The 23635-nt window shown below is 47.6% G+C and overlaps 2 protein-coding genes across 12 annotated transcripts in view; one reads left to right on the top strand and one right to left on the bottom strand.

Moving 5' to 3' along the window:
• The first annotated feature begins 719 nt into the window (after nucleotides 1-719).
• CNOT8 (CCR4-NOT transcription complex subunit 8) lies at nucleotides 720-10548 on the top strand. Of its 8 annotated transcripts, XM_006021131.3 has the most exons (7): nucleotides 727-909; nucleotides 2993-3201; nucleotides 5232-5425; nucleotides 5778-5939; nucleotides 6725-6869; nucleotides 7300-7410; nucleotides 7734-10545. In XM_006021131.3, the coding sequence occupies exons 2-7, from the start codon at nucleotides 3085-3087 to the stop codon at nucleotides 7881-7883; spliced, it is 879 nt and encodes a 292-aa protein (XP_006021193.1). In that variant the 5' UTR covers nucleotides 727-909; nucleotides 2993-3084; the 3' UTR covers nucleotides 7884-10545. The 8 variants fall into 8 exon arrangements, with proteins under 8 accessions (XP_025056737.1, XP_014374232.1, XP_025056734.1 ...); XM_014518746.2 differs by lacking the exon at nucleotides 7734-10545 and having other exon boundaries at nucleotides 723-909; nucleotides 7300-7720; XM_025200949.1 differs by lacking the exon at nucleotides 7734-10545 and having other exon boundaries at nucleotides 723-909; nucleotides 2845-3201; nucleotides 7300-7720.
• A 331-nt stretch (nucleotides 10549-10879) lies between these two features.
• The window catches only part of GEMIN5 (gem nuclear organelle associated protein 5), a 25080-nt gene continuing 12324 nt past the window's right edge, over nucleotides 10880-23635 (bottom strand). For 2 of the 4 annotated variants that reach the window (XM_006021129.2, XM_006021130.2), the window contains exons 14-28: nucleotides 22661-22800; nucleotides 21694-21865; nucleotides 21195-21416; nucleotides 20555-20668; nucleotides 20133-20261; nucleotides 19295-19390; nucleotides 18828-18965; nucleotides 18081-18228; nucleotides 16932-17051; nucleotides 15862-16072; nucleotides 14893-15147; nucleotides 14239-14401; nucleotides 13040-13559; nucleotides 12455-12551; nucleotides 10880-11597 (exon numbers count right to left, since the gene is read on the bottom strand). In XM_006021129.2, coding sequence (XP_006021191.1) covers nucleotides 11430-11597; nucleotides 12455-12551; nucleotides 13040-13559; nucleotides 14239-14401; nucleotides 14893-15147; nucleotides 15862-16072; nucleotides 16932-17051; nucleotides 18081-18228; nucleotides 18828-18965; nucleotides 19295-19390; nucleotides 20133-20261; nucleotides 20555-20668; nucleotides 21195-21416; nucleotides 21694-21865; nucleotides 22661-22800 — 2693 coding nt within the window. In that variant the 3' untranslated portion in view covers nucleotides 10880-11429. The remainder of the gene's footprint in view (nucleotides 11598-12454; nucleotides 12552-13039; nucleotides 13560-14238; nucleotides 14402-14892; nucleotides 15148-15861; nucleotides 16073-16931; nucleotides 17052-18080; nucleotides 18229-18827; nucleotides 18966-19294; nucleotides 19391-20132; nucleotides 20262-20554; nucleotides 20669-21194; nucleotides 21417-21693; nucleotides 21866-22660; nucleotides 22801-23635) is intronic. The other 2 variants (XR_003093415.1, XM_025200947.1) reach the window with 2 other exon arrangements.

Genomic DNA, 23635 nt, shown 5'->3' with positions numbered 1-23635 from the left:
CTGTTCGTGGATGAAGAGGACCATTTTGTCAGCACTGATCACATCAGCCCTCAGAAAAAGCCATTACGTCCCCTTCGTTTTCAATTTTCGAACACGTGCTTTAGTGCCGGCCGGCTCTTTTTCGAGCCAGAGAGTCGTTTCGATGGCGTGATAATCGCTTTGCACGCGCGGCTGGTCTCAGTGATTGGGTTCGGGGCGCGATCGTTGCCTGGCGCTTGTCGCCAGTCCGCGTTTATTGCGCAGGGGGCCGCGCAATACATGTAACGTAGCAGGGGGCTGCACAAAACGGAGACCGCCGGGAAACGAGCTGATGTCAGCGCACAGGATTAGCACCAAAATGCCTGTGTGGACATGCTTACTCTGAATTAATTTCCCCCTTATGCAACCGCCCTATATAAGTGAATGGACTATCCCAATTTCCCCCCCCCCCCGAAGGGGGTCATGGACTCTCCCAACAGCGCCTGGAGAGAGAGACTTGGGAAAGTCCACTAGAGTTAGAAAAGGGAAGAGGGGGAGGATAAAAATGGAACGGCCGACTTCACGCATGCGCCCTTCAGCATTATTGCCCTCTTCCCCACGCGCATGCTCCAAGTGGGCAGGGCGTCGCGACACGAGGCTGGCTTTCCAACGCATGCGCAGTGACGGCAAACCCCTCCTCTCGCCTTTCCCTTTGACCTGACGCATTCACGCAAACTTGGGCTCTCGCGAGAGAGCGGGAGGAAAACCGGAAGTTCCGTTGGCGGCGGGACTTCGCGCCGGAAGTCCGCCAGACCGCTCACCTCCCGGTGGGGAGGAGCAGACGAGTCGTGGGGGAAGGAGCAGACGAGTCGTGAGGGGGGGCTAGAGCGGCCGCAGGAAGAGCAGTCCCGGGGCCTACCCCTCAGTCCCACTCTCGCTTCGCCGGGCCCGGTGAGAGCGGGAAGGAGCCGGGCTGGCGCGCAGCGAGCAGGTGCCGAGGGGGGGGAGGGGGAAAGGCCTCGCTCCGAATGGCCCGCTCGTGTGAACGCTCTTAATCCGGATTAGTTTGATCCACTTGCAGCGGGAGGGGGGGTTGTGGGCCAGGCTTGGTGGAGGAGGCACCGGGGGACCGTTTGAAGACCGGGGAGCCCCGTATGGCCTCGTTAACCCAGTTCCTAATGGAGCCCCGTCGAGAGGAGGAGGGCCGCGCGATGAATGTCGCGTCTGCCAGTCTCGATGCGACTCGACAGCTGTCCCTTAAGGGCTGGGACGTTTCGATTCGGAAGCCCCCGAGCCCTTGTCCTCCAGCCGCGGCTTCCCCCCGCCACAGCGCGCGGTGAAGCAGAAATCCTCGCGACCCCCTCGGTCCCGCGTTGGCAGACAGTACAGCGAGCGGTCAGGTGGGCCCGGTCCGCCCGCGGGCGGGCGTGCGTGCGTGCGTGCAGCGAGACCTGGTGCGCTGTCGCCAGAGCGCCGGAAAGGGCTCGACCGACCTTGCTCGCCCCACGCGCCAGGCTGGGCTGGTTTCGTTACGGTCGTAGGACATCAGCGTGCTTCAGAGAGGGATGTCCTGCCTCAGGCAGAGGGATGCACTGATTGGCGTCGTGCGGCAGCAGCATCCCTCTCCAGACCGTGCCTTTAGGCAGACGGATGCACTCATCGGCGTGGTTCGGAGAGGGACGCACTAATCAGCATGGTGCGGCAGGATCATCCCTCTCCAAACCAGGCCTCAGACTTCAGAAGGATGCGCTGTAATCAGCATGGTGCGGCATGGTTTGCAGAGGGTTGCACTAATCGGCGTGGTGCGGCAGGATCATCCCTCCAAACCAGGCCTCCGGCAGAGGGAAGCACTAATCTGTGTTGTGCGGCACGGTTTGGAGAGGGATGCATTAATTGGCATTGTGTGGCAGGATCATCCCTCTCCAAACCATGTGTCAGACTTCAGAAGGATGCGCTGTAATCGGCATGGTGTGGCGTGGTTAGCAGAGGGTTGCACTAATCGGCATGGTGCGGCATGGTTTGGAGAGGGATACACTAATCGGCATGGTGCGGCAGGATCATCCCTCTCCAAACCAGGCCTCAGACTTCAGAAGGGTGCGCTGTAATCGGCATGGTTTGCAGAGGGTTGCACTAATCGGCATGGTGCGGCAGGATCATCCCTCCAAACCAGGCCTCCGGCAGAGGGATGCACTAATCCATGTTGTGCGGCATGGTTTGGAGAGGGATGCATTAATTGGCATTGTGTGGCAGGATCATCCCTGTCCAAACCAGGCCTCAGACTTCAGAAGGGTGCGCTGTAATCGGCATGGTTTGCAGAGGGTTGCACTAATCGGCATGGTTTACAGAAGGATTCATAGACGTTAGGGGTGAAAGGGACCTTGGAAGATCATCGGGTCCAGCCCCTTGCACCCAGTAGGAGAGATGACTGAGGGTGAGGTGACCGTCCAGTCTCCTCTGGAAGATTTCCAGGGTAGTTGATTGCACCCCATCTAGAGGGAGCTTATTCCACAGACTGTGAAGGATGACCCTCCCTGGGGCAGGGGGTCGGACAGGATGACCTCGGGAGGTCCTGTCCGGCCCCACTTCTCTCTGATTTCTATTAAGATTTCTCCAGAGCAGCTAGACCAGGCTGCGGTGGGTTGCAGATGACCGCGCACATCTTCCTACTTTTAGTTTCCTGAAGCAGCCAACAGAAATGTTGCAAAATTTTACGCAATTAAATTGTTGCCAAGTGATGTGTGCAAACAAGCCCTACCCTTAAAATGCAGTCCAGTCCTAAAAGGAGGAGAAACACTGGCTCGTCTCAGCTGGAGTTGGTAGTCCCGGGTACCTTTTTGCTAACAGAATTGTTTCCCTTTTCTTTGTCCCTTGACTGCCTGTTTTAAGGACGTGTTAGAAGCAAGAAAGAACATGTTAATTCAGATGTTTCAGCTGAACTGACACCACAAGGCAGAAACTTGACTGGTTGTGCCTGCCGGCGTGTCCTGACTTGTGGAGCGGTGTGGATATAAATATGAGTTTGCATTTCTTGCAGTGTGCTGACTGAGCCACAGAGCTGGCAGCTCTACACCATCGTACTGACCACCCAGACACGCCATTGGGTGCTTCTATTCCAATTCCTGCAAGATGCCAGCAGCACTTGCAGAGAACAGCCAGGTTATCTGTGAAGTATGGGCAAACAATCTGGAAGAAGAGATGAGGAAAATTCGAGAAATTGTTCTCAGTTACAGATACATTGCCATGGTAAGAATATGGTGCTTTTTAATGACCATTTAAGCTGTCAAAGTAAAGGGACTTCAGCGGGGTAAGTCACTCAAGACAAAAAAAGTGTTTGTTTTCCCAGGTCAGCTTGAGCCCAATAGTACGCGGAGCAAACAGTTGGGAAACTAGTTAGCACTCAGCACTTGACTGCGTTTTTAATATATAGACTTTCTTAAGATTTATACAGATAACTTTATGCTTCATTACATACCTGCATAATTTCACAGGGCAGGCAATCCTGAGCAGATGAGATCTGTTATACTTACTGACAGGGATTGTATTACTTTGTTTGTATGAGAGAGAATTAAAATAACAAGATGGTCATTTGGTCGTAAACATTTTGATTTAGCTAGCTTGAATGACATGGGCGATTTGGCTGAGAGAAATTTCTTGCTGGCATATAGCAAAAGGCATGCAAGTCGCAACTCGTTAGCTAATAGGACTGCTCCATAATGGTCAGTCACTACAGCCGCAAAGTGGAGGATAATTTGGCCTCAAATATCACGTCGACTTGTTCAGATAGACACATTTATCTCACATTTCTGAGAATCTTGTTGAGGTGGAATTCCTCATGTGGTCGGGTGGGAGCGGGGAAAACATTTCAAAACTAATTAAATATAAATCTTGGATTTACTTGCTTCATGCCATATTTGATCAATAATTACATTTAGTTATAATTAAATAAAAGAGCTGACCTTTACTTAATGAAGCTAAATCTCAATATAGCTAAAGTCCCTTGCAAATTGTGTGCAGGGGTGTGTGTATACACATTGAATGCTGCTTAAAAATTGGGTTGGTCTAATAAAAGAGATCAAATTCACCCAAGGAACCTTGTCTGCTTAAAATCTAGGCTGTTATGAAGGCTGTTTCTTTTAAACGTGGGTCCTTCTGCAAATGCTGGGGTGTCTAAAAAGGCCAATTCTTAGTGGCACCCACTATGTGAATGGGTAAATATGAACGGATTCCATCCCCACTGAAACTCTCATGCCTCTGGCGCCCATGTGCTGAAACAGGAGCTTCTACTTCCCCCACCCAGCATATCTTTCTATGTGATCTTGCAGTTAGGATGACTGCTTGGCACGGCAGTTCTGTAGCTAGTCTGAAGTCACATACGCTTGAATGACACTGTAGGATCAGACAGAGGAAAGGTTGGGCTGCAGAGAGATTTTTGCAAATATGCAAAGAAAGATTCACCTCTTGTATCTGCTCCTTGGCAAGACTAGTCGATAGCAGCTGGATGAGCATCTCTTGAGCGAGAAACCGCAGGAATTTGACATCATAGCAAAGACAACGTGCAATTATTGGCTAACTAATGTGTTTTATATTAAACTTTTTCTCTGTTATTAAGGAGCCTCTTTACGCTTTGATACTGTATAAGTTACTAGCTGGTTTAGAGTGAATGTTTTCCAAAACCCAATGCTAATCTGCCATAACCCGGAATATCATACTACGAACAAAACCACATTGTTGTTCTTTTAAACCAGTGTTTAGAACCATATGAATTGATGGCTCTAAAATCGACACTTCTGTAGTTATTGGAAAGATGAAGAGGTTATTACCCAAGGTGGGGGGGTAATAATCTCCTAGCTATCTATGGCTGTGCACTATGAATGACTGGGTGTATTAGACTTTTGCATAATAAAATGTGAAAAAGGGTGCCAAATATAATTAAATGGTGGCAGGTGCTAGCAAACTACATAGCCACGGAAAGATGCTTTTTTCTGCCCCCTCTGGAAATTGGGGATGAAATGGAAACAGTATGCAATTGCAGATTTTCTTAACGTTTTCTAAACTTTGTTCAATTACCCTAGTTGTATAAAGAAATAAGCAAGCAGTATGAATTTCAGGTTTCTTGGTTATTTCAAGTACCACTGGAAAAAAAGCAGATAAAGCAAAATTATTCTTAAATTGATCATTTTATAGAAAAGGTGGCTGTTGCAGTTTTTAGAGCCCTAGTTGTCAACCAGAACGTGCAGCTTTGCTAACTTTCTTCACCTGTGTTTCTTTACTAGGACACAGAGTTTCCAGGAGTTGTGGTGAGGCCAATTGGTGAATTTCGGAGCTCCATCGACTACCAGTATCAGCTCCTCCGGTGTAACGTAGACCTCCTGAAAATTATCCAGCTGGGCTTAACCTTCACGAATGAGAAAGGAGAGTATCCTTCTGGGATCAACACCTGGCAGTTCAATTTCAAATTCAATCTAACGTAAGTCTTCTGAATCACAGAACAAGTGACCCAAAAAACGTTCTTAAACGGTCTGGCATCCACATTCAGGTGAATGCTTTGCATGTCAACAGCATAATCATTAACGAAGTTACTGTTAACGGGAGAACAATGGCCAAAAGTTTGCTAGAGTTGAAGTTGACAATTAGAAAAACTTTTTCATCTGTAATTCAATCTGATCTCCAGGTCACTGAGAGACCAAAACTATAGGGCCCGGTGATGCTTTTGTTGGTCACTGTACTTGTGTTTTGAAAGGAAGGGAAGGGGATCCTTCTTGTTGGGCATGAGCCTGCCTGACCAGCCCAGCTGATGTGAAGCTCCCATTTCCTTTTAGGGAGGACATGTACTCACAGGATTCCATAGATCTCCTGGCAAATTCTGGGCTGCAGTTCCAGAAACATGAGGAGGAAGGGATTGATACCCTGCACTTCGCAGAGCTGCTCATGACCTCAGGGGTGGTCCTCAGCGACAATGTTAAATGGCTCTCGTTTCACAGGTGTGTCCAAGAGGAATGCAGGGAATGTTGGGGCTGGAAAATGAATGGCAATTCTCTTGTCAATAAGATCCCTCTCATCTTTATTCTGAGGCACAAGTCCAGCTTTCAAGGGGTGAATTTATATCTTTGTAGCTTCGGTTATTTAAGTAAATGGAGAGTGCAGTGCATGCAGGTGGTTTGGTACCATTTCCTTTGCCCTAAACCTGGGTATAGTCCGTGCTCGCAAACAGGAGATGTTAACAGAGAACAGAAGTGAAAACCTAAGGAGGAGTTTATTAAATTTAAGTACCCTGGGACATAAGGGGTTTGTTTCCTTGTACCAGACAATACTGCTTCTTTCTCTCACGAACTTCGCTTTGAACATATATTTACTGTTTGGAGAAAGAGGGCTTGAAGTTGAGGCTTGCTTATCTCCTGAGTTATTTGAATGCCTAGTTGCTTCCCCCCGACACCATCCCAAGTTGAGGTAAGAAGCAGCAAAGGGGTAGGTCTGTAAGATTAGCTCCTATTTTCTCTCTTACACGTTAAAAATTCCTCTAGTCACTGAGAAACTATCTATACGTGGAAGAAAGGCATTTGTTTCCCCCCACCCAACAGTCTAGCTATTTTTATTTTAGCTTATCTTGTGAAACTTTAGTATAGATGAGGCAAGCAGAGGTCCTGTCTCAAGGTGAGCAGCATGAATGCTAGGATCTGGTTAATAACAACTCTGATGTAAAGAAAATGTTATGCCTTTGGCTATTTCTGTTGCTTATTTAATAGACTTTGTACCACTCTATTGTCAGTGGCTACGATTTTGGCTACATGGTGAAATTGCTGACAGACTCCAGACTCCCTGAGGAGGAACATGAATTCTTTCATATTTTGAACCTTTTCTTCCCATCCATCTATGATGTCAAGTACCTAATGAAGAGCTGTAAAAACCTTAAGGTATTTACTTCTTATCAGTAGCTGGATTGCATTAGCAAGTGGGATTTCCACTGTTCATCACATCTTGTATGCAAAAGCCCAAATGTAGGATGGATCGTAGTTGTACAGTATTTTGACATTTGTATCTGTGTATAGTAGGCATGCTCCAATTACTTTGGTTTTAGCTGCACGTCACCAGGAGAAGATAAATTTGTTCCGTTTCCCCATATCTTTTGACTGGTCGGTTAGGAAGCATTCACAAGAACTTCTGCTTCAGGGGGCAGCTTTTTCAAAAGCTGGCTGAGACCAAGTGTGCTCTTTCCTGCTTAAGATGTCAATCAGCATTTTCACTCTAAGTCGATATGACTTAGCTAAAGGAAGCATGCTGCCTGGTAGCCTTCGTAGGGGCAGATTCCAGGTGATAAAAATAATTGTTCTCCTTCCTTTCCAGGGAGGTCTTCAAGAAGTTGCAGATCAGCTGGATTTGCAACGAATTGGACGACAGCATCAGGCAGGATCGGACTCGCTGCTCACGGGAATGGCCTTCTTCAGGATGAAAGAGGTATCCATGAATTGCTTTCCTCTTTCCAGCTGCAGAATTGGAGGGAGAACCCAGGCTATGGCTTGTCTGTTCTCTTCCCTACCCATTGTCCCCACACACACCTCCTGGCCTCTTGATTTTTTGGAGTCTTGTGCCAGCCCTTTATGCTTCAAAAAATGAGCCCCCCGAGTTCTCTTCCCCTGGTTGTTAATTGCTGCCTTCCACTGCTGAAGCCGCTGCATTTAAACAAAGCTGTATGCATATGAGGTTAAACTGCTTTACAAATGCACGCTAAAAAAGGGAGAAATCAGTAAATAAAAAGAAATTTTTCCCCTCCCTTGCAGTTGTTCTTTGAGGATTCAATTGATGATGCAAAGTACTGTGGCCGGCTGTACGGCCTTGGCACAGGAGTGGCACAGAAGCAAAGTGAGGACGTGGAGTCGGCTCAAGAGAAGATGAGCATTCTCGCCATTATCAACAACATGCAGCAGTGAGAAATGGAGACCCGTCAGCAGGACATGGTCCCAGAACAGCAACTGCTGTCAGAAACTTTTCCAATTCTGCCAAACAAAAGGCATCTACCGCATGCATTTGGCAGAAAGACTAGAGTTTTGATGAAGGGGGAAAAAAAAGCATCTTCATTTCAAACCTAAAAGGGAGTTCTGAATTCATAACAATACCAGCATTGGTGGTTTGCCATCTTTTTAATACCAAGGGCAGGAGAGAGAATCTAAATGTGTATACCTCCTCTTTTTTCTTTTCTTTTCTTTTTTTTTTAAATACCAAATCTGCAAGGAAGACTTAAATGGAGAACATTCAGCAGAGCTGAAGTTCTGAAATGCCAGTGAAATAGGACACAGCAACCTTGCAGGGCCCTTTAGGAAGCTTATTTTAAAATTTCTTGTGCATGCTGTGAGGTGATGTCTGCTCCTCATCTTTTGCTCACTTTTATCCCTCTGTGTCATTTATGTAATGACCCTCTCATTCACGGCAGAGCATGGGGAACAAAGCAAAGCACCTTCTCTGCAGCAGGTGTTCAGCTCGAGCTGTCTTGCCTCCAGCCAGGATGGCTGCAGGATGGGTGTTTTGAACAGCTGTGCTGTACAGGGTCCCTTGGGACTGTTGTGCAATACAAGTGTGTTACACCACTGAGCCTCGTTTTAATTCTCATAGTTATGAACAGAATAAACTGCTGAGTAGATATACCAGCCTGGAAGCTTGCCTCCTTCTAGAGATTTTGTAACAGGAATTTGGACCAAAACAGTTTCAGCCACCCAGTTTCACTTGATGATGTAGAAGATCTTGTTCATCTCACTTCAGTATGTAGGAGTAGTTTACTAGGCAAATAATTATATTTACTTTCATATTGGAGTGATGTTTAAACAGGCCTCAAAGCCACTGCATCTCCCTTTGTAAAGATTTGAGGAGTATCCTAAAGAGTGGAGATTGAAGGCTCAGGAGTCCGATTTTTGACTAGAGGTTCTAATACTACACATTATTTTTGAACAGCTCTGAATATGTTTCTATAAGAAAAAAAAACCTCTTTTGAACAGCAAATTAAACCTCTCATTTTAAGTCTTGCATTTTAACAAGCTTAAATGATTCTTGATTGATGTTAAACTGGTAATTAAAATGCTTGTAAATACTATGTTTTTAATTTTGTAAAATAAAGGTTTTGGTTTTTTTTTTACCCAGGCCCTGTTTCTGGTCTTCTGCAAAGCACCAGCTTGGCAGCTGAGCTGCTGCCCTCTCTGTGACTAACACAGGTCATGAAGTGGCCACTTGCACTTGCAGTTTTACTCTACAGGCAAATGCAGTAAGAGCAGTTCTAACCAAACTGAACAGTAGTGAAGCAACTGAGATTCATACATCAGTTGATGGAGCCTCATCCTTTAAATTATTTATACTGCTATCATCTAGCAGGTCCACCAGGCCAGCAGTTTGTTCAAGACAGTCCCCTATGTGAAGGTTTCTTTCCATTGAGCGGTTGGAGTAAAAGAGTAGCTGACTGATCCAATTCTCTTGGGAGAAAATGCTGCTGTAAAAATCACAATTCAGGATTGTGAATCTCTAATCTAAATTCCTGTCTCTGGGAAAGAGATGAGATGCAGGCATACTCCCATCCTCCATTCTTCCACTTCGTTACCTTGATAGGAAGCCGTGCTCAGCTTGCTGGCTTCTGTGTACCCAGGCAGTGCACAGGAACTGGGCAGAAAATCCTGTTAGGGATTTGGACACCTATACGTTTTGCGAGGCAGAGCTCAAGTCCCTTTGCTGTAGGTTCTTATGCAGCATGGCCTCAAATTAGTCTTGCTACTATAAAAAGCTAATTCCGTTGCTGGTCATCTTTATACCTTCTGGTTCCGGCAGCAGCTCTGCTTAGCTTCTTCCTAGGCTGCTACTGCTTACAGACGCACAGCATTGTAAAGCCACAGCTCCCTCTCCTGGTTTGCAGGCACTTTGCCGTGAAGAGCCTGGCTATCTGGTTCTCTATGGCCCATCCGGAAGGGTTTAGATGATAGCTGTCTGAGAACTATTCTGCAATTCACCTTAATCAGAATCAGGACTATGTTCCTACCTACTTCTGCTCTGCCAAAGCAGCTTTGATGCGCTTTAATCTCACTTCTTTAGGATGGATCAGGTCCTCTGTCTTGCTCTGCCTTTGAGGCCAGATGACAGGTTAGATTAGGACATGTGCATGCTCCTCCCAAATTCTATTCATCTTCAAAGCCTTAGCTTTACCTGTAGTATATGTAAATCCATCTCTCTGATCTCTCCATGCCCTAAGCTGCTGTGGATTTCTGCTCTGCAGCACTTTCCTCTCAATGTTTAAAATAAAGCTTGTGTCTAGGTTTCAGCTCAATTTACAAGGGTTACTTGACTTTGACCGGCACAGCCCACTTTTGCTTCCTATCCTCTTTACCTGGGCAAACTCAAGGCTGCTGCTGCTGAGTTTATGGGCATGACAACATTTTGCACCTTCCAGGGGGAGCTGACAATTCAAATGAGGAAAACCAAACAACAGGACCCCTTCCAGAAGCAGGCTTCCGGCTGTACTGTTGTTTCATGAAGAACGGAACCAGTCCTTAGTGGGTTCATTTTTCTAACATTTTGTGAAGACTGCTAGTGTCTCCAACTGCACACAATTAAGACCTTCATTTTACATCCTACCTGAAACACTGATGGTCCAAGTTCCTCTGCTGTAGCAAAAGTAGCTTCCTCTGCAGCACGTGGAAAGGTTGACACTTCCTAGCAGATGGATGTGAACTTTGTCATGAAAAACAAGGTGTTCGTTGTGCTCTGTACAGAGCAATGAGCGTAAGCACTTCTTTGCTCTACTTAGCTGATGTTCATGCCTTGGTTTAATTCTATCACATGTATATTTTAAGTACCTAGAATAGCTTTAAAAAAAATTCAAAAACACTAGCCTCACACTTATTAGCAAACAAATACTTTTATCTCCACCAACCTTTCAAATTAAATGCAAGACTGGAAGTATAAGGCTTTTATTTAAAGGAACACAAATTTCCTGGACATCCAAGAAAACCATCAATCAATTTCCCAGACTCCCCAGACTAACACTGGCTTGAACATTAAGTCCTTTAAAATAAAAAACATATTGCTCCTTTTATTTAAGAGACAGCTAATGCTCCTATACTGCCAAAAGGTAGCTGTAGCCGTTCAAACCATTTACCATGTTTTCACTGTGTAAATCCAAGGGCTTCCCTTGCATAATTTTCCTCTCTCCAGAAATTAAAAAACGAAATATAAACAAGATCTTGTATACATTAAGGGCAGAAGCCAACGTCTCCTAATGTTATGGGTACAGTATCGCTCACGGAGGCGCATGAGGCCACGAGTAGCTGACTGGCTGGTAGTGAAAGTCTATGTAAGCTTGACTTTACGATCCGCGCTCCTTCCAGAACAATGGTTCTTCAAGAAGCAGTGGTGGCAGTAGAGACCATTCCTCGGTTCAGAGAAGAACCGCCCTGGCTTGGTGGAGCTACCGCCAGTGGAGGGGGCTGGGTGTGAAAGTAACATCACGTTAAGAACTTCCCACAGATCTTCTCATGCTCCCCGTCTCGAGTGAACTTCCGCAGCAGGTCCAAGGCCTGTTGCCGCAGTTCCGGACTCACGTCGCTGTGGCTCTGGGAATGGATGTGAAGGAACACCAGGCTGCACTCCAGCACATCTGGGAATGGGAAGGCCTGCGAAGAAAAAAGAAAAGCACCATGTTGTGTTTGTGCTGGGAACTGGAAATGCTAGTGTGGAGACCAGAGACCAGGGCCCTCTCTGGAAATGAGGCCTAGACTGGCATAAGGCATGAGCAAGCCAAGTCTGGATGCAATACTACTCATTCCCTCTTCCAGTGTGCACTGGATTTATGTCCAGCCAACTTCCCTCCCTCCCTCCCAAGCATGTACCCTGCCTCACAACTGCCATCTTCTATGGAAGGACCCCAAGGGGCACAAAATGGGCAAGACAAATGGCTTTGGCATGTTGGTTTCTTTAGGGGATCCATTACTGCTCACGATCCAGTTTCATCTCTACAGTCCCAGCCCCTCTCCCGGCAAGGGAAGCCACTGGTACTGCTTCCCCACACGCACTGTCTAGAGGGTAGTGCAAACAGTGCTACCAAAACCAAGCTACCCTTAACCAACCGGACTTTCACTGTAATCTGCATTATGAACAAGGTGAGCTGCTACGTGGTTTTGGGGTGGCTGCGAATAGTTTTTTCCAGCCGCCATGCGATATTAATGGTCTCTAAAGTGACATAAGCAGGCATCTACTGAGACACAAAGCCACGCTTCTGTCCTTGTGTCTCCAAGCAGCGAAGCAAGGAACATTTGAGCAAGCCCTCATTCAGGTTGCCGATTTCTCTGTACAGAGAAATCAAGAAGCCCTTAAACTTGCAGCGCTGGCACAGAAATGACAGCAGGAGAGGGATTTCATAGGACGTGGATACCTGAGAGCAAGAACGGGGTGCAGTAACCCAGGCAGTGCCTACCAGTCCTGCAACTCTTAGCTGTAAAGCCACCTCCTTCCGAAACCATTTTAACCTTACCTTTAGACTGTCTGGAAATTCTGCTAGTTGCTGCTTGGCCTCTGCCAGCTGCTTTGACAGGTCAGGAAGGGAAACCGGTTCCTTTGCTACTGCTTTACTGTCAAGAGAACATTCATGGAAAGGTCATGAACAGTGGCTTTGTGCAAGTGCATGCATACTCTCCCAACCAGCAGAGCAGAGTAGGTAGAAGAACCAGAGCCAGAATATCACCCCCGTGACCCCTACCTTGCAAAGGTGACTAGAACCCAACTATCAACAGAGAAACAGAAACTCCTCTGTTGAGCCTGCCTCTTCCCCTCCCCTCCCCTCCAAATGCTCTGTACGAAGGAGGCACAATCAGAGCATTAGCTATTACCCTAAGGCTATTTATTCTTCTACAGGAAATGAGTGAGGTGGAGTCAGAATTCAGGGCTGATGGTAACCAGTTGGCTGACTGGTTGAAGTTTTTACAATGGGGTTTGCAGGCCTGGGGAAGCCAAGCTGGACACTAGGGCACACCTGTGCTGAACAGCAGCTTTGCTCTCCATCTGTCAAGTGAGAAAGCAGCAGCTGTCCTAACCCCAGTCCAGGATGGTGGAAACTTACCCTGGGCTCTGGCTGCCTGGAGGGATGGGCTTGTCCGACTCACTCTCGGGGCTGGGCTGCAGCTTGCTCTCCTGCAAGCTGTTTCTTTGATGCTGGCGGATCATGTCGGCCAGAGTCTCCTGGATCTTGGCAATGTCTTTCTGGGTGTTCTGCAAAGCAGCAATCTCTTCCGAAAGGAGCACTTTACATCTATTCACTTTCAGCTGCCTCTCTGTTCGATCCCCTGAGTCAGCTGCACAGGGCCCAGGGCAGGAAGCAGGTATGCTGGGGGGATGTTCTTCCAGCTCAGGTGCCATTCCTTCCGCAAAGATGCCCGAGACAGCATTCTGTTCAGGAGCTGCCTGCTCGCTAGGGCAAGACACAGACTCTGGCACCATCTGTTTGGAGACGGGGGAGTCTGTGGGCAGGTTCCACCACAGATCATACAGCTGTCCGTAAGCCAGGAAGCCTTCTAAACTCTTGTGAGCTGCCATGCTCCGAGAGCTCGTGCTGTCCAGTTTGTGCCTCAGGTCATCGCAGCCTGGCAGGGGAGGGGAGGAGGAAAGATGGGTTGTAAAAGGATTTCCTGAAGCCACACATGCCACTGCCCAACACAGCAATATTCTGCAAAGTTGTGTGCGAGGGCAGGATCCCAGAGTCCAACAGCACTTGGCTGTGTAGTGCAGGGGAGCAGGGAAAAGCCCATCACCAGCGACCTCCAGCCTTCTGAAACCGACTCCCACGCACAACCGGAACTACCACAGCAGATCACACTGAGGGGCTATCCAGCCCAAGCTCCATCACAAGTAACTAATACCAGTGCAAGACACCCAGCAGAGCACAATTTGGTTTGAGTAGGGGTTTCTTCTGAGCCCCAGGCGGGCAGTGGAGCAAGTAGGGTGGATCCTGCCAGTACAGCGTTCTACCCCAGCTAGTGAGACTGAATGCTCTCACTGTCCATGGGAACATCTTGAACCCTACTAAAACCTCCCAGAACCTAGCTGAGGGGATTAGGGGTTATCCAGCAGTTCCCATGCAAAAGGTCACGGCCCCAAATGGCATTAGCAGCATTTAGCGAGCCCTCGGCGAAATCCAATTATAGCAGCAGGGTGCAGCCTGGAGGTGGGGCTGAGAGGCAACCAGAAACGGTGCTAGGAAAAGAGTTCAGGAACTGTGCAGTCGCAACTGCTAGCACAGAGCAAACAAAGGAGGAGGTTTACCTTCGGGAAGGAGGAGGCTGCATATTTCTTGCAGAAGAGTGAAGTTGCCAGCATCACAGCTGCGGGTCACGGCACTGAGAAGAGCTGTCACTGCCTCCTCCCACAAAGCAGTCTGGTAGCTCAGCACTGCCAGGGTCAGATCGTGGGCGATGTGGAAGAGCAGCTACAAGAGGCACCACAAATCACTGTCAGCAGCTTAGCCTGGGAGCCCTTTGTGCCTCGTGGCAATTTGCAGTGCCAAACCCAGGAGCTTCCCCCAAAACACACTACTTAACCACTGCTACAAGCTACACGGCTGATTTCAGCTGAGGGGATGAAGGCTCTTCAGACTGGAGCATCATTATAGGCTTGTTACAGGCTTGCACAATGGTCAGTGTGAGCCGTCTGCTAGAAGGCCTTGGCCAATACGTCTCAGCAACGTTAACATCAGCTATTATGCCAGTTTTTGTCCCAAGCAGGGATGGCTGGGCCACACTGCATAGTTGCCAACTGCTAATCACCTGCTAATACTCTCACCAAAACTCATTTTTCATTCAGAGTGAGTGCAGGGCACCTGAAAATGGCTATGGCTGTTACCCCAGACAACTATGCAAATCCAGCCCCATTCACACCTGCAGCAAGGGCCAACTAGCGCACAGAACCAGGATAAATTACCTGCTTGGGATGGGTGTTGGTGGTAGCGGGAGGATACAAAATACCATGCAGCTGCTCCCACATGGTCTTGGCCTGATCCACGGTGCTCACTCCGAACGCGCTCTGCCACACCTCAGTCACCATCTCAAGGAAGGAGTCTTTGTCCCTCACATCCCAGCTGTGGTAACAGGGCAAGGAGCTCTTCTGCTCAGCTAGATTTCTTTCACTGAGGCACTTGCAAAGCAGTTCATGAAGGCAAAAAACTAGCCTCTGTCCCTGCAAACAGAAAGAAAACACTGAGCTGTGTCTAGAGCAGGGAGAGGAACCTTTAGTGACACAAGCAGATAAAACAGAAACCCTTCCCTCAAAGGCTCAGGTGTGTCACTTGTTGTGGACTGCTCTACGTACAGCTGCTGCAGGCTGACAGTCGTGGATCCACAGAACAAAGCCAGAAGAAGCCTGACCTCCTGCGGAACAGAATTCCACCCGCTCGCTCCCAGCTCAAACCCAGCACGCTTGGCAGGACTACAGTGTATGCTTTTGGGTAGATCTGCAACCACATATTCCTTCTCCCGATAATCCCTGCTCAGGTACAGCCATGCCTCAACTCCCCCCGATCACAGCATCCCTCTAAAACCCACAGTTTAGGAGCCAGTTTAACAGTGACAAATCCTCCTTAAGGAAAGGCAAAAATTCTCCACTTCTCCACCCCTGCATGCTGGCTTCACTGTCCTTCCCAGCCCATCCTGTTAAGACTTCATCATATGCCATCTAATAAGTACAGGTTCCAAACTGCATCTCACGTTGGCCAAGTTCCATCCTCGCTCACAACACTGTAGAAATAAACCTCTAGCTTAGCATTTCAATCAGCGAGCACCTCGGACAGAGTTTCCAGGCAGCTCACAGCAATATCTGTTGGTGGTTCTAATACAGGCCATCTTATGTGGTTCATGAGAGGTGTGTTGCTAGAGAAGGGGGAGGCAGACTCACCAGTAGGCTTCCTTGCTGCTGAAGGACCTCCTGTGCTCCAACCCAGTTCCTGGCAGACACCAACTCCTGGGCACATCTGAGAGATAATGTGGTTGACAGATCCTTCTCCCCAGCTCTCAGAGCGAGCTCTGCAGCAGCTTTTAGGGATGCCACATCCCCTTTTTTTGCCAGCACTTTCACTGCATCATAGGGAGATGCAGCTCCCAGGTAACTAGAGAAAAGGAAAGCAAGTTAGCGTCACCTTAGACCTGAGGGCTCCTATTTTACATTGTAGTATAACAGCCTCCGCCCAACACCGCAGACAGAGTGAAATACATTTCCCACTGCTTCATTCAGAGAGCTGCTGTTACTGATCCTTTTCAAAAGATCTATGATGAACAGATGGCAGCTGACCTGAAGCAGTGCTGCAAAAGGAGCCTGCAAACCCATAACCTCCTGTAGAGCTCTGGGATTCTTGATGGGAAATGGCTCATGGCATGGACCCCACACGTCACTCAGATAAGAAATGAAATCAGCAACATTAGCTCTGCGCACCCCTAGCATTCCTCTCTGGGGGTGCCAGTTACATCCTTCCTTGGCGTTCACTCTTCAGTGAGCGCTGAGCTGAAATCAGCACCAACTGACAAAGCTGGTAGGTTGACACCCACCCATCCCGGAGCCTGGCCAACGTTTTCCTGAAGCGAGTAGTGATTTGAGGTGCCTCGGTTTCAGGATATCCATGGAAAAGTCCAGAAATGGAAGAAAAACAGCTTGGTGATTTGGATGCTAGTCAGAGGCTCAGCAAACTTGGGTTCTTTTCCCATTCAGACACAAGAGGCAATCAGTCTCTGCATCTCTGTTCAGTGTTGTGAGGATCCAGGCACTCAGATATCATGGGAATAAAGTCTACAAGGAACTTCAGACAGATGGGGGTGGGAAGGGCACGGTTTCTCTGGGTTAAACCTTCTAAAAAAAACCCTCCAGTTTGCTCCAGTTCTTAGTCATTCTATTCTGAACAGTCTTCATGAGGGAAACCAAGAGCACTCTGTCTTTTCTGAAGATGGCAGTGACCCTTTCCTGCCAACACTTACCACTTGGCTGCCATGGAATAATGGCCATCTTCCTCCAAGTTCGCTGCCCAGGTGGTGTAGAGATCCTTCAGGACTGGATCTTCTGGACGCAGCCTGGCCTTGGCAATTACAATTGCTTCCCTGAAGTTATGTAAGAGGAACCAAAATAAAATGTTACTGGGTCACCTACAAACAGGCCCACTGCTCCTGCAGAAGTCTCTCACGGGTTTCAGAAGAAAACGTGCCTTGGTTGGTCAGAGGCGACAGCTTTGATTAAATCTGGAATCTCACCTCCAGCAGCTGCAAATACCTGATGTTCCCAAGCAAGCCAAAAAAGCACAACTGTACCTGGCCAGCTATGCATGGCAGTGGGAAAATTCTTATTTACTAGCGGTTGTCACGTGTACAGTAGCTAACTATGGAAATGGTCCTGTTCACTGCTGAGCAGTCAGCAGGTAGGTCCACACTGCAGCCAAAGGTGTAACTGCAGCTTGCACAGGCGTGTCTAAATTAGCTTCCAACTAGCTAGTAACTACAGTGCAGTAACTGTGGCAACACATAGCTCAGCCTGTCCTGGCTCATCCAAGTATTTGTCTAGGGTCCCAAGGCGGCCTTGCAGCCTGCATTTGAACCCCAGGCTGCTGCCACTACAGTACCTGAACTAGCTAAGTCAGGTACATCTGCCTGAGCTGCAGTCATATCTTTAACTGCAAACAGGACACACCCTGAAAAGGGGACAAAATCCAGGCATTTAAAAGGAAGAGCAAGCCAATCAGTTTCAGGTTGTGCTCTGGTCCCTGGATCTTTCAATCCGCAAATGCATCAGGTGAAAGGCCAATATGAACCAAGGGAAAAGCCTCTTGCCTCACTATCTGGAGAAGCAGTGATTAAGCATAAAGGAAGGCTGAATGTATGCCACAGAAAGAAATTACTGTAACTGGAAGGGGCTGGAGAAAATGCATGTATTCTTAAAGGGAGGTAGGTAAATAGATGCAGACAGAAGTGCAATTGGACCTAAGTGGACTGGTTCTCCATAAACTCTGGCAGAGTCTACAACTTGCACACTGCAGGACTATACCAGATCACCAGAACCAAGAGAGACATCAGACTATTTTGGTTACTCCCACTTATCTGCGCTAAAACATCAGAAACGTCAGGAATGCAAGTGACCTGTACGAATGGTTCGCTTTCAGCAGCTCCACAGCCTCGTACACCTTGTGGATTGAAAGGAGATGCGAGGCAGCCTTGATGTACTGTTCTTGGAAGCACAGTTGTTTTGCATAGGCTTCTACCATCCACACCCAGGCCTGATATCCAGCTAGAATACAAAACGTAGCATAGCTAAAGGATAAGGACTTGCAACCAGGAGATTCTCTGAGGCTAACACCTGAACACAGCAACTTCTTCCACACACAGCCCTTTTCTGCTTCTTTATTGAGCAATGGGCTAGGGCAATATTTTGATACACAAGGAAGCCCTGGCTGGGATGATGTAATTGGGGATGGTCTTGCTTTGTGGCAGGAGGTTGGATTAGATGTGACCTCCTGAGGTCCCTTCCAATCCTCATTTCCTACGAGTCTATGAACCAAGGGCTTGGGCAGCACTCCCAAATGTATTTAAGCAAACAGCAAATGACCAAAAGGGCTGTAACATGTTAGAGGAATGTTTGTTTTTGTGCTTAGAAACAGATGACAGCTCATACGAGTCAAAAAGGAATTTGCTCATCTTTCTTCCCTCCCAGCCCACCCCATCTATTTATGAGGGTGCTTACATTTGCTTCTCTGTCACTGTCTCAGCATGTGTGTTTTGTATCCAAGTACTGTTATGGCATTGTTACAAGCAGGGCCTGCTCAGCTCTCACCAGGCTATCTGGCAACTCATCCCACTTGCTTATCCCTGTAAGCAGAACCAACATACCCATGGGTGAGATGGCCACCAGCTGGTCTGTTAGCTCCCCACGCTCAGCAGCTGACTGGAGGGTGCCCTTCAGGTCTCCTTTCCACAACATGAGCTGCTGAAACAACTCTGGGTGCCCATTCTCCAAGTGGTTTCTTCCTGTTTGTAACAAACGAGCCTCCTGGTTAGGTGCCAGTGCAACTGCAGTAACCATGTACCCCAAGGTAAAATGCCCAGGCAAGAGCGAGCTCAAGCAGGAATAAGGCAGTGTGCTTCAGGCCAGAGACTGACAGCACTGTCAGCTCAAAAGACGCAAGCTGGACATCTTTCACGCACCACCCCTGGCTCCAGCCAGCCCTCTCAGCAGCTCACTTTAATATGCATTAAGCTCACAAACTAGATTTCTACATCTCTCCCCATTTGTTTTTCTTGGATGGAGGATAAAGAAAGCAGATATGCCATCAGGACTGAGTCACCGCTCCACTTACCTTCCACCTCCAGCATCTTGTACAGAGCAGCTCTGTCTGCAAACAGCCCCAGATGGATATGATCTGAGTCAGAAACCAAGTCTTTCCCCAGATTTCCTAAAGAGAAGAGAGAGAAAAGGCTGGCTTGACAGCAGCATGTAGGGTGGAAATGAAAGAAACCTGCAAATCCATTGTACAGTTACAGTCTACTTTACCAAACAGATGACAGCCTCTGCTCCCAGCCCCATACACTAGATCTAAATAGACCCTCACAGTAACACCACTTCTCTGTCTGATCACCAGGTTAGAGCAAAATGCTACGATAAGAACATCTATGCAAAACCAAAATGTACCGAGCACTTTTCTCTGTACCCCCTGTGTCTAAGGAAGACTACCATGGGAATACAGCAGTCTCCTTTCCTGCCCAGATTCTCAAACCACAGTTCAGACTTAGCACTCATCCACTGCTATGAACCAGATGCATGCTTGGATTTGCAGATTCATTATGCTCTGCTACACGTAAGACCTGAAATGCAGGCACAAAGGCACAGTTTAGGCTCCCAGTCAGAACAGGTCTAGTACTGGCAAGGTATTTCATTTCCTTTGCCTTAAACAGCTGGCAGTGTGGTGATAAGGGCAGGGGTTGTGGAAAGTATAAACCAGATTTTAGCTACCAATCTCAGACACAGGCCACAACTTTCATTAACGAATGCCTCAAGTCCCACCCCCAGATCCATGTTCAGGTGTTTCACAACAAGGGTCCAACAGCCATTCCTGAAAGTCTGAACTGAAATGTTCAGAGTGGGGTGCCCTTTTTGGGCAGCAGGAGAAAGCTGCAGCCAAAGCATGTTTCTGGTACCTTTGGCGTTCAGACACGTAGCCAGCATCAAGCAGTCCTGTTGCAATTCACCCTTTGATCTATGATCCAGAGAGGTGCTAACAGGCAGAAGGGAGCGAGGCTTTCTTTTCTTCAGAGAGGTGTCAGGAGCTGAAAAGTCACTTGCATTTTAGTGGCTGTTACATAGCGCACACTGGCCGTGATGTCTAGTGCTGCAAGCATCTCTTTCAGGCTAACACTGCCTTTTGGACAGTGCTCACAATACACAGACCAAACATTTTTCTACCTATCTTGTTTAAACTGAAGGTAGCAGCTTTAAGGCATATGAATCATTAAGCACATGCTAGACAACCATTTAACTGACAGGGCAACATGACAGCTCTGGCTGGTCCCCTTCACCTACCATGGGCATGTTGTCACACTTGCGCATGAAATGGACTGACCTGGTTTCTCTTTAGGTTGTTCCTTCTTCATTGGGGTGGCTCTATGGTTCATGAAAGGTTTCATCAGGTCAGGGACAGAGGCAGCAGATGGATGCAAGGGAACTTCTTTGGCAACTGTGGGATTAAATGAAAAGAGGAAATAAAGTCATGGGGGAACCCAGGACAGGATGCATAAAAGTCTTGACTTGGAGGTCTAGTAGCAATCAGTGCTTCTGTGGGCACCTTTAACATCTTGCAGGTTGAACTATCAGGACATGTGGAGGAATCCTAAAAAGCTGTTCAAAGTTGTGCTAGGTCCAAACCAGATCATGACCAATCACAGCATCAGCCAGGTTATAATCACTTTGTCTTCTGCAACTGCATCCAAGTGCAGCTGAGAAACTGGCCCAGGGTGTCCCTCAGATCCATATTCCAAAAGAGGCCAATGGAAATATGAAACAGCTCCCCATGCTCAGAGTGCACCATCACTCTTTCAAGGAAAGGCAGTAAGTGAGAAGGTATCGGGATCGGGCTACCCAAAGAGCCCTGCAGCAGCGGATTAAAACTAGGGATGTGTTTCATGCCCAGGAACTCAGCAACTGAGCTGTTCAAACTAAAGCTTCTGCAGGGAAACTAAGATAAGGTTAAGGTTGGTGACTACCTGTTGGTGAGACTCTGTCTGACAGCTCCTGGGCTTCCTTTTCAGCCTCATGGTCTGACATTTCATTCTCATCCAACGCGCACTCCTTTACGCTTTCGTCGCCATTTACTGCCTCATTCACATCCTGCTTTGCTGGACTCTTTCCCACCAGCTTTTTCTTCTTCTTGGCTTTGAGTTTGGGTTGAAAGCTCCTTTTCTTCTCCAGCTCTATGCCTTTTTTTCCTGGGAAGATTGCAACATGGATTTCAGAGAGAACAATGTGGTTGGAGGTTAGTCTACTAGCTTCCTGCCTCTGGAGAGTCAAGTTCACATTTTGGTTTAAACTACCTAGGCTAGAGAACTGGAAGTCTTCACTGCAGCCCTGTCCAATCCTGCATGCAGAGTATTTGCTTAAGCTCTAGCGGGCAGATTTGAACTTAGAACAAGTATTATCCCAGAGCGTTTGATTAGTGCCCCCAGCCAACTCTTCAGCAGTGAATCCTCCATAACACACACTGACCTTTTGGGGGGTGGCTGTGCTCTTGCTTTGAGGTGAGCCATTTGTGCACACAAAAGTCGTCTCCCCCTGTATACACTGAATCTGGATCCACTGGGGACCACTGAACACAGAGCAACCGGCCCCGATGCCCTCGGTAATTGGACAGAGGCTCCTCCTTCAGAACATCCCACACCTGAAAACAAACAGCCCTTTAGAGAAATCACAGAGCTAAAGCTGTAACGCTGCGCAAGCTGCTCTAGAGCAGGGGTGGGCAAAATGTGGCCCAGGGGCCGGAAGTGGCCCGCCAGGCCATTCTATCTGGCCCATGGGGCCCCTAAAAATTTATAAAATAAATATTTATCTGCCCTGGGCTGCCTGTCATGTGGCCCTCGATGGCTTGCCAAAACTCAGTCAGCGCCTTTTGCCCAAAATAATTGCCTGCCCCTGCACTAGAGTTTTACATTCAGAGAATTCACAGGCTAGATAACTTCAAGGACAAGCAGCATGGAATGGAAATTTCCATTTTCAACCAGCTCTGCCTTCCTACTTTTCCCAGCACTCTGCGAGCTTCCCTATTCTGCACAATTACTTCACTTCCTGGTGTGTTATCCCAATGTAATTCCAGCTGTTGCTATTTCATGTTCCCACCAAACTTAAACGCATATCCTGGCTAAAGAAGCAAGAGACCTGTCACCTTACAACTCCCCTCCTACAAGCTACTACAATTCCCAAGAACATTCTCTTCTTTGAACTAAAGCAGCACATGGTTTCCCTTTAGAAACAGACACTCAAGAGAAAGATAGAAGAACAGTGGTTGAACACCCTGCTACCAGATTTCTACTGTGGAGTTTGCAGCAACACCCAAGTTCAGCTGGCAAAAACCTACCCTTGGATCCCTATACCTTGCCATTAATTTGATTTAAAAATCTACAGAAGGGAGAATTTGAAACCAAAAGGAACACAGCAAGAAGTAAACCCAGAACAATACCTGTGCAGTGCCATCGTAGCAAGCGGATACCAGCCTCCCTTCATGGTGTGGACTCCAAGACAGACTTGTGATTTTAGCAGTGTGTCCCACCAGAGTGCGAAAAGGCTCCGTTATTGTCGGAGGAGTTTCTGGAGGGCTCTCTGAGAGAAAAAAAGAGAGGGGTTGGGTAAGGCTGCGTGGACAATGCATGCCATTTCACTCGCAATGGATATTAAATTAGGCCACATTTTCTGGTAGGGGGCCATGCCTGCATTAAGTCTGCCATGGTCAGATTTGCACATGCAAATACAGATGAGTAACTACACAGACACCAGAGTCATTGCGCACTGAAAGCTTGGCTCAAATCAAACTGCCTACAGCTATGTCTTATTAGCTCCCTCTGATGAGCACTCTGGGAGAAGGTGAGCACAAAGGACTACCAACAAAATCAGTTTCTTTCAGCTGGCTCCATTCACATACGCTGGACTCCATTCCAGCATCTCACAGATTCATTTCCTTCTCAGTCCATACTCAAGGCATTTTCCCTGTGCAGCAACTGAAGTAGTTCTTAGTTTCTTTTCACATGCATCTAACAGCACTGAGAAATAAGTAGGCTTTTCCTGTGGGGAAATTTCTCCTAGATTAATTTGCTCACAGATTTCTCTGCTTGCATTTTCTTTGCATTTCGAGGTTGGAATGTCAGGTAACCTCTTTAGAGAGCAGAAACATGCAAGTGCCCCCTCCTACCAGAGAAGAGTCTGACCCTCCCGTAAGTCTTACTACTAACATCAAACCTTATGCTGGCCTGGGAACGATCCCCAATGAAATACAAGGTGCTTCTTCCCACCCTTGTAGCCCCCAACATTCCCAAGCCCTGCTGACACAAAAAAGTAACTCCCCTCACCCAGCATAATTATTCTTACAAGAGTGGACAGCGACAACACCCTACTCCTTTAGCATCATGGGGTGAAAGACAGTAGGGGAGAGACTTTGAAA

Source organism: Alligator sinensis, unplaced genomic scaffold (genome assembly GCF_000455745.1).
Source record: "Alligator sinensis unplaced genomic scaffold, ASM45574v1 scaffold550_1, whole genome shotgun sequence".
In the NCBI taxonomy this organism is placed as follows: domain Eukaryota; kingdom Metazoa; phylum Chordata; order Crocodylia; family Alligatoridae; genus Alligator; species Alligator sinensis.
The sequence above is the reverse complement of the archived record's forward strand: the minus strand, read 5'-3'. Positions and strand labels throughout refer to the sequence as shown.

What these genes read in the sequence shown, in the direction of transcription:
- CNOT8 (XM_014518746.2), top strand. Translation starts at nt 3,085, where the DNA reads ATGCCAGCAGCACTTGCAGAGAACAGCCAGGTTATCTGTGAAGTATGG. An exon ending in GTTACAGATACATTGCCATG is followed by an intron (nt 3,202 to 5,231) that starts GTAAGAATATGG and finishes TTTCTTTACTAG; the next exon opens with GACACAGAGTTTCCAGGAGT. An exon ending in AGAGCTGTAAAAACCTTAAG is followed by an intron (nt 6,870 to 7,299) that starts GTATTTACTTCT and finishes CTTCCTTTCCAG; the next exon opens with GGAGGTCTTCAAGAAGTTGC.